General features: G+C 47.7%; 1 protein-coding gene across 1 annotated transcript; it reads left to right on the forward strand.

Moving 5' to 3' along the window:
* Positions 1-9,186: 9,186 nt before the first annotated feature.
* On the forward strand, positions 9,187-12,054 carry LOC132818022 (protein c-Fos-like). The gene is made up of 4 exons (XM_060828624.1): positions 9,187-9,452; positions 10,175-10,348; positions 10,593-10,700; positions 11,157-12,054. The coding sequence occupies exons 1-4, from the start codon at positions 9,324-9,326 to the stop codon at positions 11,655-11,657; spliced, it is 912 nt and encodes a 303-aa protein (XP_060684607.1). The 5' UTR covers positions 9,187-9,323; the 3' UTR covers positions 11,658-12,054.
* Positions 12,055-14,707: the final 2,653 nt, after the last annotated feature.

Consider the following 14,707-nt stretch of genomic DNA (forward strand, 5'->3'; position numbering starts at 1 on the left):
GAATATTGTGTGCGGTTTTGGTTTCCTTATCAGAGGAAGGATGTTCTGGCGATTGAGGGAGTGCAGCAAAGGTTTCACACTGATTCCTGGGATGATGAAACTGGCATTTGAGGAGAGGTTGAATTGGTTAGGAATATATCTGCAGTCCTCACTTTTCCCTAGTGTATTCACTAGAGTTCAGAAGAATGAGAGATATTTCCTAGAAAATTCTAACAGTACTGGACAGCAGAAACATAGGAGGGATGTTCCCAGTGACCGAGGCTTCCAGAACCAGGGGCTCACAATTTAAGGATACAGGCTAGGCTATTAGGCCACATGGATTGCAGTAGTTCAAGAAGGCAGCTCACCATCACCTTCTTGAGAGCAACTGGAGTCATGCAATAAATGCTGATCTACCAGTGACACCCATGCCCCACGCGTGAAAAAAAAATTAGCGCTGAGGTGAGGAGGAATGTCTTCACCCAGAGAGTGGGGAGCCTGTGAAACTCTCTGCCACAGAAAGTAGATGAGGCCAAAACATCTTCTGATTTTAAGGAAGAGGTGGATATAGTATTTGAGGTTTAAGGGCTCAAAGGATACAGGGAAAAGTAAGACCAGGCTATTGAGTCGGACAATAGGCCTTTATTATACCGAATGGCAGTGCAGGCTTATTTTCTGTGTTTCTACGTAGTTCCCTGATTCTACAGCCTCGCAGTCACTGCATTCCAACTCATTGCATGAAAAGTGTACATATTGTCCAACAATACAAACCTGTGCTCTCTGGTTATCATCACACTCTGAAGTGGAAATGATTTCTCTTTGTTAACTTTTCTAATATGGATATCTTGAATAAATCTCCCATTTAACCTTTGCTTTCAGGAGAATAATCCCTCATCTGCTGCCATTCTGGTAAATCTCGTCTTCACCCTCTCTATGGTCTTGACATCTTTTCTAAAGTATGATGTCCAGTATTGAGCACAATATTATACTAGATTACTTTTATAAAGGATTGGAGTACAGGAGTAAAGTCTTTCTGCAATTATACAGTATCTTATCGAAACCACACCTAGAATATTGTGTACAATGTTGCAGTCTGTTCCTCAGGAAGGGATTATTTGCCTTAGAGGGAGTGAAGTGATAGTTATCTTGACTGTTTCCGGGGAGGAGGGGATAAGCCTATAAGAAAAGGTAAAATAGTGTAGTCTTTATTTCCTAGTGCATACAATAATACAAGGTAGTCCCATTGCAGTATAACAATCATAAGGAGTTTGATGTGGGGGAGTTGGGGGGGGGGAGGCGGGGGGGCGGGTGGTGGTGTTGCTGGGGAGGTGAGGAGGAGGAGAGGTGTTTGCCTTCATGAGGGAGTCTAGATCATAGGGTACCAGATTGTGACAGATGCTTTCTTGATGAGATTTGGATCAGCAGGATTATGGTTATAGTGTGGGATGGTGGCGTTGAAGTAGATGATCAGACATTTATCTGTTTGAATGGCAGAACTGGTTTAATGGGCTGAATGGCCTCCTCCTGCTCCTTTCTTACATCCTCCTACTCTACCAGTGCTTCTAATACTTACATTGCATTACATTGACTGATCCCTTCACCACAAAAATGGGCCAATTTCAACTGGTAAATGCCTGTGAATTTTTCCAGAGTATCTGGGGCAAAGATTTATAGGATTCAATTTTCATTAACTTATGAAGGGCTCAGGATCTATGAATTACTTCCATTAAACGTACATCTACAATACAATACATCAAATTGCATTCATATGATACCTTTACTGAATTAAATTGCCACATAAGAATATATGAAAGTAGATGAGTCAAAACTTAGTCAAAGGGGTAAGCTGTGAGAGCATCTTGAAGGAGGACAGAGATATGGAGAGATTTAGATTCCCTGCCGTGTGGAAATGGGCCCTTCAGCCCAACCAGTCCTCACTGACCCTCCAAAGAGTAACCCACCCAGACCCATTTCCCTCTGACTAATGCACCTAACACTATGGGCAATTGAGCATGGCCAATCCACCTGACCTGCACATCTTTGGACTGTGGGAGGAAACCCGAGCTCCCAGAGGAAACCCACGCAGACACGGGGAGAATGTGCAAACTCCACACAGTCACCTGAGGCTGGAATCGAACCTGGGACCCTGGTGCTGTGAGGCAGCAGTGCTAACCACTGAGCCACCGTGCTGGCCCTATTTAGGGAGAGAGTTCAAGATGTTGGAGCCCAAGCAGCTGAAGGCATGCCCTCTGATAACAGAATGATTAAAATCAAGGAGGTTCAAGAGCCCAGAGTGAGGAGAGTGCAGAAGAGCTGAAGGAGGCTACAGAAGGAAAGAGAACTGTGGAGCAATGGAGTGATTTGAGCAAAGAATTCTTAAAATCAGACATTGCTGTAAATGGAAAGCACAAGAATGACTGGTACAACTTGGTGCCAAAGAGTTGGCTAGGGATGGATTTAGAAACCATGATGAAAATTGGGCTATTACTTAAATGGAAGCCATTGTAGGGTCACCAGCACAGAAGGTTATGGACAAAAAGGAACTACTGCAAGTTTAGACACATCCAGCAGTTCCAGTGGAACTACCACCTGCAAGTTCCACTCCAAGCCACATATAATCTCCATTCTTCCATATTGTTTTTCCGTTATGTATCTCTAAAGTCAGCGCACAGCACCAACTTCCACACGCTGAAGGCAATTTGTTGGCATGCTAACCGGTGTTCACAAAACCTTCAACCAGCACTCACACAGCATACAAATAATATTGTACACCATCCTGACTTCACAGAATTCCTACAGTTTGGAAGGAGGCTATTCGGCCCATCAAGTCCACACCGACCCTCTGAACAGCATCACACCCAGACCCACTCCCCCACCCTATCCCCAGAATGTCACATTTCCCGTTGCCAATCCACCTAACCTGCACATCTTTGGACTGAGGGAGGAAACTGGAGCATCCAGGGGAAACCCACACAGATGTGGGGAGAATGTGCAAACTCCCCACAGTCGCCTGAGGGTGGAATCAAACCCGGGTCCCTGGCATTGTGAGGCATCAGTGCTAACCATTAGGCCACCGTGCCACCCAACGTAGAAATATTTCAAGGTTCCTTCATCACGGCTGGGTTAAAATGCTGGAAATGCCTCCATAATAACATCGTGATAGTCACAATACCCACAGCAGTTCAAGAAGGCATCTCATTACCACTTTCTCCAGAACAACAGCAGAAGGGAATAAATGTTGGCCCAACCAGTGACTCCCACATTATGAATAAATAAATAAAAGGTTGGGTGAGAATGAGAGTTTTCAGGCACACTTAACACATAGTCAAAGCATGCTGAATAATTTATGTTTGATTCTGGTAATCAATAAAATATGTGCATACATAATGACCAAGACAGTCTCATTAACAGCACAGTACACTGTATGAATATAAAGTTTTACCGCACGGGACTTGGTTTACTGTTAGTGAAAGTTATTGGGTAAATATTTCTGGCATTTCTTGTTTAGCTCTAATTAATTCCACATGTCGATCTCATTCTTGCTGCTCTTTACACGATACACTGTCATTTGGTCAGATTATATTCTGAGGAAATGCAGTTTTTCAATTTAATGTTTACCAGCTGCTTACAACTCAACCACTGGAGGAATGTCTCCCTGGGGTAAGGATGGACACTGCTAGCACAGTTGATGTGTTGCTGTGATCATTGTAAATGTCTGGGATTGGAGCCAGTAATCGAAGCTTGTGTTGTGGTAAAGATTGGAACTCACAGACTATTTCTGGTTCTCCTGGAGAGGGATTCCCAGAAAACACAAGGCTGTCAGTCAGGGAGTGCGGTTAGAGAGGCCCAATGTGGGGGCAGTATGCTTACTCCTGCCAGACTGCAGTTACTGGCAGCTGCTGGTTCCTGGGAGCAGACAAACCTTGCACTCAGACAACAAAAATTACAAAAGGTAACCAGGAAAATTTCAAAGCCCACTTACATAAACCTGCACCCCTCAAACTTCAACAATCTCAGTGCAGCCCCATCTCCTCTCATACAAAACCTCACTTCCCTGACTATATCCTCCCAAATTCCCTCTGCCTCAGACCCTGTCAACTCTCCTTGCCTCCTCAAATGCCACATGCCATCACCCCAGAAACCCACCACACACCACAACCCACTTCCATCCAACACTTGCCTATGTGCTCCCCCACTGCTCTCGTAGTCTGCCCATACCCATTCTCCTGTTGGTATGTACTCTTCCAAACACACTCCCAGCTCTTGCTTCTGTAACTGTGCATCTTACCTCTTGAATCATTTCCCCTTTGTCCAAAGCTTTTTCCACTTGGTGCCAAAACATCGAATGTAGAAATTAGCCACTGCTCTTAGGGCTACAGGGATCAAAGAGTATAGGGTGAAAGTGGGAACAGGGGTCTGAGTTGGATGATCAGTCCTTGATCATATTGAATGGTGGAACAGGTACGATGGGCTGAGTGTCCTACTCCTGCTCATATTTTCTATGTTTCTCTGTGTAAAGCCCATATGTGAAGGTGGGTTTGAGAATGTAATGCTGGAGGAGCACAGCAGGTCAGACAGCATCCGAGGAGCAGGAGAATCAATGTTTTAGGCATAAACCCTTCATCAGGAAGCCCATAATTCCTGATGAAGGGCTCTTGCCCGAAACTTCGATTCTCTTGCTCTTCGGATGCTGCCTGACCTGCTGTGCTTTTTCAGCACCACACTCTCAACTCTGATCTCCAGCATCTGCAGTGCCTCACTGTCTCCACACATGAAGGCCTCCCCTGACATGAAGGCTGCAATAACTCTTAGGTGTGAAGCCATGGCAAAGTACATTAGAATATCCCACTGGACAGCTGAAGTTTCCTTTCCAGTTTGTACACAATGACCTATGTCTGTATCCTGACCAAAAGAATTGCAGATGAATAAATTTACTGTCAGCTTCCACAGATTCAGCCAGCTGATGGTATAAGTAACCATCAGAGGTCACTGGATGACAAATCACCTGGTTAACATTGTAATCTCACCTCCTGCAAACTCTATCACTCAGACAGAAACAGTGAACAATAATGGAAGAAGCAAACTAGGTAACAGATACAATATGGCAGGATGTTGTACTTTAAGTGAAAAATGAGGCGTACATAACTGGAATATACACTTAACAGGAATATATACTCAATGAGTGTATACACTCCATAGGAATGTGTATTCATTGGGAATATTGTCTCAAGTAGTGTCAATATATTCAATGCAAATATATACTCAAAGGAAATTTACAGTTGATGGGAGGATATACTCCATGGAAATGTACAGTCAATGAGAATATACACTCAATGAGTGCATAAGCTCCATAGAAATATGCACTCAATGGAAATTTACACTCAACAGAAATGTCTATATGGTGGCGAGTTTTGAGATTTGTAGTTCAGGTTGACATTCTGGATGTAGGTTTGCTCACTGAGCTGGAAGATTTGTTTTCAGATGTTTCGTCACCATACTAGGTAACATTATCAGCTATATCATTTCCTATGGATGTGGATCACCAGAAATGACATCACCAACCCAAGGAAACTTAAACACACAAATAGAAAGTGGGCCATGCCACCATTGCTTCATCTGGAGGTTCACTGATAATGTTACCTAGTATGGTGACGAAACATCTGAAAACAAATCTTCCAGCTCAGGGAGGAACACAGGAGAGGCAGCTGACTTAACACTTTCAATCTTTGTGACAGAGATGTCCATGGGTTCATTACTCCTGTTTTTGGTGGAGAGGCTAGAAGAGACAGGGTGAGGAGATTGTTTGTAGTACAACATGAAGGTGAGTATTCTGTTAGCATCTTAAAATGATGATGACATAGTGAACATTTTTGATAAATGAGAACATAACCTGATAGTGTTTTAAGTTGCTCTGTCAGATCTAAAAATGGAGAGCTAAATCATTTGTCCATCAGCAGGCTGCTTTGTCCTCGGTGGTGTCAAGCTTCCTGAATGTTGTTGGAGCTGCATTCACCCAGGGAAGTGTGGAGTATTCCATCACACTCTTGATCTGCGCCTTGCAGATGGTGGAGAGGCTTTGGGGAGTCAGGAGGTGAGTTACTAGCCACAGAATTCTCAGCTGCTGACCTGCTGTTGTGGCCACTGTACCTGTATGGCTTGTCCAGTTCAGTTCATTTCTGATCAGTGGTCTCCCCCAGGTTGTCAGTTACAGAATTAGAGTCCCAGAGCCCTACATCATGGACACAGTCCCTTTGACCCAAACTGGTCCGTGCTGACCAAAATGTCCATCCATGCTAACCCCATTTCCCTGCACTTGGCCCATATCCTTCTAAACCTTTCCAATTCATGTTTTTGTCCGAATGGCTTTTAAATGTTGTTAATGCACTCACCTCAACCACTTCTGCTGGCAGCTCATTCCACTTGCCTACTACCCTCTGTGTCAAAATATTGCCCCTCAGGCTTCCTTTTATTCTTTCCCCAATAACCTTAAACTTAGAACATACAACATTACAGTGCAGTACAGGCCCTTTGGCCCTTGATGTTGCGCCAAACTGTGGAACCAGTTGGAACCCTATCTATCCAACACCATTCCATTTTCATCCATATGTTTATCCAAGGCTGTGATGAGGTCTAAAAGTGAAACAAATTCTTCTCACATCACCTTTGCTTCATTTGTACGTGACTTGAAATCGATGCCATTAGATCAGGAGGAACATTTGACCTCTTGAGCCTGCTCTGCCATTCAATGGGATCGTGGCTGATCTGACATTCCTCACGACCACTTTCTTGTCCTTTCCCCGTTACCACTGATTCTCCACCTGATCAAGAATCTATCTACATCAACCTTAAATATACTCAAGAACTCTGCTGTCTGTGGCAAGGAGTTCCAAAGACACTCAACACCCGGGAGAAGAAATTCCTCCTTATCTCAGTCTTAAATTCACACCTCTTTATTTTGAGACTATGCTGTCTGGTCCTAGACACTCCCACGAGGGGAAACATCCTCTCAGCATTCACCCTGCCTAGCTGCTTAAGAATCCTATGTATTTCAATGAGATCACCTCTCATTCTTATAAACTCCAATGAGTAGAGTCCCAATCTTTTTAACCTTTCTCCTAAGACACCCCTCCATGCCAGGAATCACCCTCGTGAACATTCTCTGAACTGCATCCAATGAAATGATCCTTTCCTTAAATAAGAGACCAAAACTGCTCAGAGTACTCCAGATGTGCTCTCCCCAGCACCTTGACCAGTTGCAGTAAGACTTCCCTACTCTTATTCTCCAAACTCTTTGAAATAAGGGTCAGCATTCCATGAGCCTTCCTGATTGCCAGCTGCACCTATGTGCTTGGTTTCTGTGTTTCGTGCACAAGTTTCCCCAAATCCCTTTAGTTCGCAGCTTTTTTTCATTTACATAATATTCATTTCTTTTGTACTCCCTTCCAAAATGACCAACTTTGCATTTTCCCACGTTATATGCCATTTGCATACTTACTTAACCTATCAATATCTCTCTGTAAACTATCTGTATCCCTCTCAGACCTTGTCTTTCCACCTATTTTTGAGTCATCTGTAAACTTCATCATTTACTTCCTTCCTTCAAGTCATTAATGTATGTTGTAAATGGTTGTGGTCCTTGTTTTCAAATCCCTCCATGAATTCCCATCACCACCCCACCACTCACACCCTGTCTTGTCTCCTCCAGCCCCAGATTGTTAGTAGTTCCCCAAAACAGCCTCAATCAGTGAGTGGTCCTTCAGAAAGCTGGGTGTAAGTTCTGGAATTTTATTCCTACATGTTATCACCTCTCTGTCCACCTTTCAGAGGTTCCTTAAAATGTTGCTCTTTGACCAAACTCTGGACATCTGCCTGAAGATTTCCTGTGTGTGAGTGTGGCTGTAAAAAGATACACTGTTGACATTTCTTTTTATCTTCACTCATCAGGGCAGCTGCAAGAATAGAAAATTTCAAAGTAAATAATTTATACGGGATGAAAAAGTGTGCTGATTCTTAGTCTTCAATTGGTTGAAGTGTCAAGCGCACACAACAGGGACCCATAAATAAGCACTACTGCAGTTAGGTGGTAATGTGGGGGTAAAAAGAAGGAAAAAAGAAATTAAAAAGAGAAATAAAAAGAAAAAAAATGGACATATAGAGGTTCTGTTCATTCTTAAAAAAAGTCATGTTTTTCTCTTTTGATTGGTACTTTTGCAATTATCCTGATGAGGGAAAAAAAGAAGAAAGAATAGAAAAAAAAGACAGGGACCCATTTCTGTGTTTTTGTAAGTTCAGGTAAGGCAGAGTGCCTTTTCCTGCAGTGAGCAGGTAGTTTGTCAATACTACCAGCCCGTCTCACAATGTTAAAATAAAGAGAATAAGCCACATAATATCCTGGCTTGGAAAAATCTTGGTATTCCTTCACTGTCACTGGGTCAGAGTCCTGGGACGCCCTCCCTGACAGCATTATGGACGTACCCATAGCACGCAGACTGCAGCAATTCAGGAAGGCAGTTCATTCTCCAAGCGATATCCACAGCCCGTGAATGTGATCTGAATGGTGCAAAGGTATCAGCCCGTGCTGGGCATGGCAGCTACCACTGCGCACTGCTTACACGCTGCACACGGACAGCTGAGAATAAAAGTTATAAATGTTTTGGTGATGGGTCAGGGTCAGATGTAAATCCGGGCTAAAAACAGAGAGATGTGGCTGATGAGACTGAGACAGAATACTGGCCGGCTGCCATCCTGGGCCACAGAGACGGCCTCAGTTTTATTTCTGTTCCTGCCCATATGTTTTGTTGTTGTTTTGCAGACTCCAGGCTAAGAGCCTGGGATCTTGCTGTGCCGCCGGCTCTCTCTCCCCTCCCCCCACCCCATTTCTCCTGCTTTCCGGACCTCGCTCCAAATAAGGGCATCTACGTCAGTGGATTCCCGGTGCAGGGCCGCACCAAGTCGGCGCGGGGGTGGGCGAGCCGACAGCACCGAGCACAACCGGCGGTTCCCGCGGCTCAGGCGGCTCCTCACTGAGTCACGGGGCTGATCTCGACCCTGAGTCCCTCTGACCGTCCGGAGCCTGCCCTCCCTCCTGTCTCTGGTGGTTGTGGTGTTTGCGTGAAGGGGATTCCCCCCCCCCGTTCTCTCACACATGATGGAACCGTCCAGTCTGCGTCATTCGCCGGGAACCCAATAAAAGGCGGCGGCTCCGAACCTGACACAGCAAACAGTGGAGTGAGAGACACCCGGGATCTGCCCAGAGACAGAGGGAGAGACAGAGGCTGAGACCCCACCGCAGAGAGCTCCAGCACCGGCACACACAGGCACACAGCCCGGGGGAATCCTGCACCATGTTCCAGCCTTTCAGCACCGAGTATGACTCCGCTTCCCGCTGCAGTAACTCTCCGTCCGTCGGCGACCCGTTTTATTTCTCACCCGCCGACTCCTTCTCCAGCCTCGGCAGCCCGGCCCGCGCCTCGGTAAGTGACCGAGAGGGTACAGGAGGGCCCCGGGGGGAGGGGGCATCTCCCGCTGGGGGAGGGGGGGGTAAATATCCCCCACCGGGGGAGGGGGAATGAGAGAGGGGGCAAAATCTCCTCCCGGGGGAGAGGGGGCAAATATCTCCCGGGGGGGGGGATGGGCAGACGGGGGGGGAGGCAAACATCTCCCACTGGGGGGAGGGGGGATGGGCTGGGGGGGGGTGTAGGTGGTGAACACTCCCCTCGGGGAGGAGGGTAACGGGATGGGGGTAAACACTGGCCACCAGCGGAGGGACTGGGACGGGGGGAGGGTAAACACCCCCCTCCCCGGGGGATGGGCGGGAGGGTGACCAATCCCCGGCAGGGGGAGAGACTGGGACAGGGGGTAAACAATAACTCCCGGGGGGGGGGGGGGTCCATTTAGTGTTTGTTTGGGGGGTGGGGGAGGGGCAGGTCACTCCGGTTCCGGGAGAATCCACGTAAAGTGTGACGTCTGGGGCGAGTGACGCGCTCGCTCTGAACCAATCACCGCCGCTCTATTAATAACCCGCGTGACGTCAACTCCATTCACAAAAACAGTCTCTCTCCCCCCGGGGGGGGGGGGGGGGGGGGAAGAAGTGGTGACCCCACATTGTCCCCGTCCCCCCCCCCCCCCCCCCGGGGGGGTTGGGGAGTGTGTGCCAGCTGTTTGCTCATGTCTCCCCCTCTCTCTCTCTGTGCAGGACCCCGGCTCGGAGCTGGCCCCCACTCTGACCGCCCTGAGCCGCCGGCCCGAGCTGCAGTGGATGGTGCAGCCCACCCTGAGCCCCGGCTCCAGGCAGGACTACAGCCCCGGAGCCCCGTACCGAGCCCGGCTCACCAGCAAATACTCCGGCCGCAGGGGCAAGACTGACCAGGTGAGACCTGCTGACACCCGGCTGGGAGGGGGGGGGTTCCTGGTATAAGACACCCTGAGGTGGGGGCATCTCTCTGCACTTGCCCCCTCCCTATTGCCCAGTGCAGCCTGGGAAGGGGGCAGCTGCTCTCAACCTGGGTCTGTCTCCCCTCGGTGATACAGCTGAGGGGGTCAGTGTTTGGGGGTAAGTGGTGCTGCAGTCTGAACCAGGGTCTCACTGTCTTCCCCCTCCCCTTCTATTGCAGCTGAGTCCCGAGGATGAGGAGAAGCGGAAGGTCCGGAGGGAGCGGAACAAACTGGCGGCAGCTAAATGCAGGAACCGCCGGAGGGAGCTGACCGACAGCCTGCAGACGGTGAGTGTGGCTTACGGTGCGGTGGGGGTGGGGGGTGGGGAGAGAATGGACTGCTCCGGGGGAGGTGGTGAAACCAGAAACCCCACGGTGTGGGAAGAAGCCATTCAGCCCATCGAGCCTGTACCGGCTCCAATGGCCCATTGACCCGGGATCAAGCCCCCTCCCCAGGTGCACATTCCTGGCTCAGGACCAGGGCTTGGCTGAGGCTGAAACCTGGGCCCCACCGTCTTTCCCCGGGGGGGGGGGGGGGGGAGAGGGGGGAGGGGGAGGACGTTGACTTGTCTGAGAGGAGGGATTTGGGGGTGGGGAATGTCTGACTGTGAGCTGCCCTCTGACCCTCCCCCGGGTTTGTTTGGGTTTTGGGGGTGGGGGTGTTTGTTGTGGGGGGGGGGTGGGGAATGTCTGGCTGTGTGTGAGCTGCCCTCTGACCCTCCCCCGGGTTTGTTTCTCCCGCAGGAGACGGAGAAACTGGAAGGGGAGAAGTCTGTCCTGGAGACGGAGATCGCGGAGCTGCTGAAGGAGAAGGAGAAGCTGGAGTTTATTCTGGCCGCTCACCGGCCGGTCTGTCGCCTTCCAGACTCCGAGGCCCTGGGACTCCCGGCCAGCAGCATGGGGGGAGCGGACTCCGAGCCTGCAGCGCCCCCGGCCCCAGCCCCGGCCCCGGGCCTGGACACTAACCTGGGAGCAGACTTACTGAACAGCATGGACACAGGCCGCTCAGTCCCCGATGTGGATTTGATCAACCTAGCCGACTGGGAGCCTCTGTATTCCTCACTGCCTGCCGAGTGTGAGCCGCTGTGTACCCCTGTCCTGCCCGCCACCCCGAGCGGCTCCTACTCCTCTTCCTTCGCCTTCAGTTACCCCGAGCTGGCGGAGTGCGGCTCCTCTCTCAACCCTGTGATCGGCAGTGACCATTCCTCCGACTCTCTGAACTCTCCCACCCTGTTGGCTTTGTAGGAAGATGCAGGACACGGACATATACACGCCAGCTCTCCAGAGCTGCATGCACCAGCCTGGGAAATGCATGAGACTGGCTTTCACATCCCACCCCCTGGACTGGAGCTCCACACACACTCACTCAGCCAGAGACACGGTGCTAGACTGGCCTCCAGACGGTGTTTAGTCGGATCTACATTACTGCGATATTGTGTTATATAATATATCTAACTTATTGTAGAAGTTTATTTTTGAACGATGTACCCTGCTCCTCATTGTGCTCAGTGGTCTTGGATATTGACATCAGTTTTCCATGAAAACGGTTTAATTTATTTGTACAGATATTTATTTTTTCTATTTTCCATGAGATTCCAAGTGTTTGCCTTGTGCTAACATTAATAAAATGATTTACGTCAAAGATTGGCGTTGCTATCTGTGTGGGTTATTAATCACCAGGCTGGTCATGGGTCAGACAAAAAGGGATATACTTTTTTTAGGAGCAGGACAACTGAAACGTAACCTTGAATATTCGATTGTCATTGGTTTCCGAAACATTCTATTAGCTCTTATTCCTGACTGCATACTGGTCATGTGACTCGGGCCTTTCTGCAGCTGTTTCTGTGCTGACCATCATACAATTCTGAACTAATCTCAACTGCCTGCATGTGATCCATAATCCCTGTATTCGGTTTACATATTTAAATACTACTTAAACTTTTAACATCTGTGCTTCTCACACTACCCCTGGCACTGTGCCAGGCACTTACCACCCTCACATTTCTCTTAGTTTTCCCCCTCGCCTTTAAACTAGGCCACTGACTATAGCATCTCCACCTTTTGGGAGGTGGGGAAAGAGAGACTGACAATTCATTGCATGCCTCTCCCGTTTATAAACGTTTATCAGGTCACATCTCTGTCCCTGCTGCTCTAGTGAAAACAATGAGTAGCTAATCCATGGCAGGTAAAATCATGGTAAACGTCTTCACAATCGCTCAAGTAATCACACCGCAGGTGAGGAGAGAGGTTGAGCAGGAGAGTCCTTTATTGAAACTGCAGATAGTGCAAGAATTGAACCCACGCTGGTGGAGTCCTTCTGCATCATAAACTAGCTGTCCCACCAACTTGACTAAACAACCATCAGGTGAACTACAGACTGAACAGTATAGATAGCCTGTATTGCTCAAAGATCAGGGATCTATATCCCAGTAATTGTCAGTGCCCAAGAAACATTGTATCCCAGTAATGATTCGTTTCAAGGGGAAACTGCTTCTGTATTAACCTGATTTCACCTGTTAGACTGAAACAGAATGAGTTCAAATATCTAAAATTCCCTCGGCTGAATTAGGTGTTGATTACTGTCTTGGGAAATTAATGTTAGCACCACTGAATCCCCCACTACCAACATCTATGGGATTACCATTGAGCAGAACCTGAACTGGACTCACCACATAAACGCAGAAGCTACAACAGCAGGTCAGAGGTTAGGAATACTGTGCACAGTACCTCTCCTAACTCCCCAAAGCCTCTCCTCCAGCTACAAGGCACAAGTCAGGAGGGTGATGGAACACTCCCCACTTGCCTGGGTGGATGCAGCTCCAACAACACTGTTAGAAGCTTGACACCATCCAGGACAAAGCAGCCGCATGATACGCACTGCATCCACAAACAGGGATGTTTTGAGTCAGTGACCCTTCCTCAGACCTGCTGAGTAATTTCTGTTTTTGTTTCTTATTTACAGCATCTGCAGTTCTTTCGTTTTTTTTCTCTTTATCTACCCTGTCTTTTCCTGTTATTAATATCCTGAAGACGTTGATCAGACCTTCCAAATTCTAAATAAAAGCCTAATTCGTGTACATGTAATCTCTCCTCAGACCTTAACCCGTGAAGTTCAAGTATCATTCTCATTAACCTGTAGTGTACTCTCTCCAGGGCTCCCTCCCCTCTCATTCTCCTGCTGTATCATTTTCTCTCGCTCAGGGATTCCCAAACACGGGCCAGGAAACGATGTCCATATATGGAGTGACATGACGTCATCGTTTCCAGGCCAACGACGCAACAAACTGGCGCCAAGGGATTCCCGGAACATCCGACAGCCCAGCGCCACCTTCCCGCAACCAGCGGAATTATACTCGTAATTAACGAAATCGTCCGCAATTAACGGATTTTTATCCATAATTAGCAGAATTACATCCTAATTAATAGAGTGAGACTCACAATTAGCGGTAATTTCTTCATTCACGGGATGCTTGGCCAGCATCTGTTGCCCAGAGGGCAGTTGAGAATCACCCACATTGCTCTGGGTCTGAGTTACATGTTGGCCAGAACGGGGACGGATGGCATCTCCCTTAAAGGATATTAGTGAACCAGATGAGATTTGCCCACAGTGCATAGATTTATGATCAACATTAGACCCTCATTCCCAAATGTTTATTGAATTGAAATTTCACCATCTGCCATGGCATGATTTGAGTTGAAAATGTGTTGCTGGTTAAAGCACAGCAGGTCAGGCAGCATCCAAGGAACAGGAAATTCCTGATGAAGGGCTTATGCCCGAAACGTCGAATTTCCTATTCCTTGGATGCTGCCTGACCTGCTGTGCTTTAACCAGCAACACATTTTCAACTGTGATCTCCAGCATCTGCAGACCTAATTTTTTACCCATGGCATGATTTGAACCCATTAATGGCATTATATTGATGATTAGAAGTTTATTCACAATGCATGGAGTTACATCCATAATTAGCAGAACTGTACACACAATTTGTGGAATTATACCTGTAATTATTGAAATGATATCTATAATTAGTAGATTTACGTCTGCAAGTGATGGAATTATGCCCTTAATTAGTGGAATTACTAATATTCACTATTAGCGGAGTTATACTCCCACCACTGCTGACCTCCCCACCCTGGGAAGGGGAACATCCCCACTCTGCTGACATTCCTGGAACAGGAAACCAGAGGAATGGGAAAGTTTTAAACTCTACTAAATATAAGCAAAACATAATAGAGAATCTTCTCGGAGAAAGTGAGGACTGCAGATGCTGGAGATCAGAGCTGAAAATGTGTTG

Source organism: Hemiscyllium ocellatum, chromosome 8, assembly GCF_020745735.1.
Source record: "Hemiscyllium ocellatum isolate sHemOce1 chromosome 8, sHemOce1.pat.X.cur, whole genome shotgun sequence".
Classification (NCBI taxonomy): domain Eukaryota; kingdom Metazoa; phylum Chordata; class Chondrichthyes; order Orectolobiformes; family Hemiscylliidae; genus Hemiscyllium; species Hemiscyllium ocellatum.

Coding starts and splice junctions, on each gene's coding strand:
- LOC132818022 (XM_060828624.1), top strand. CDS start 9,324: ATGTTCCAGCCTTTCAGCACCGAGTATGACTCCGCTTCCCGCTGCAGT. Junction 9,453..10,174: donor GCAGCCCGGCCCGCGCCTCG/GTAAGTGACCGA, acceptor CTCTCTGTGCAG/GACCCCGGCTCGGAGCTGGC. Junction 10,349..10,592: donor GCAGGGGCAAGACTGACCAG/GTGAGACCTGCT, acceptor CTTCTATTGCAG/CTGAGTCCCGAGGATGAGGA.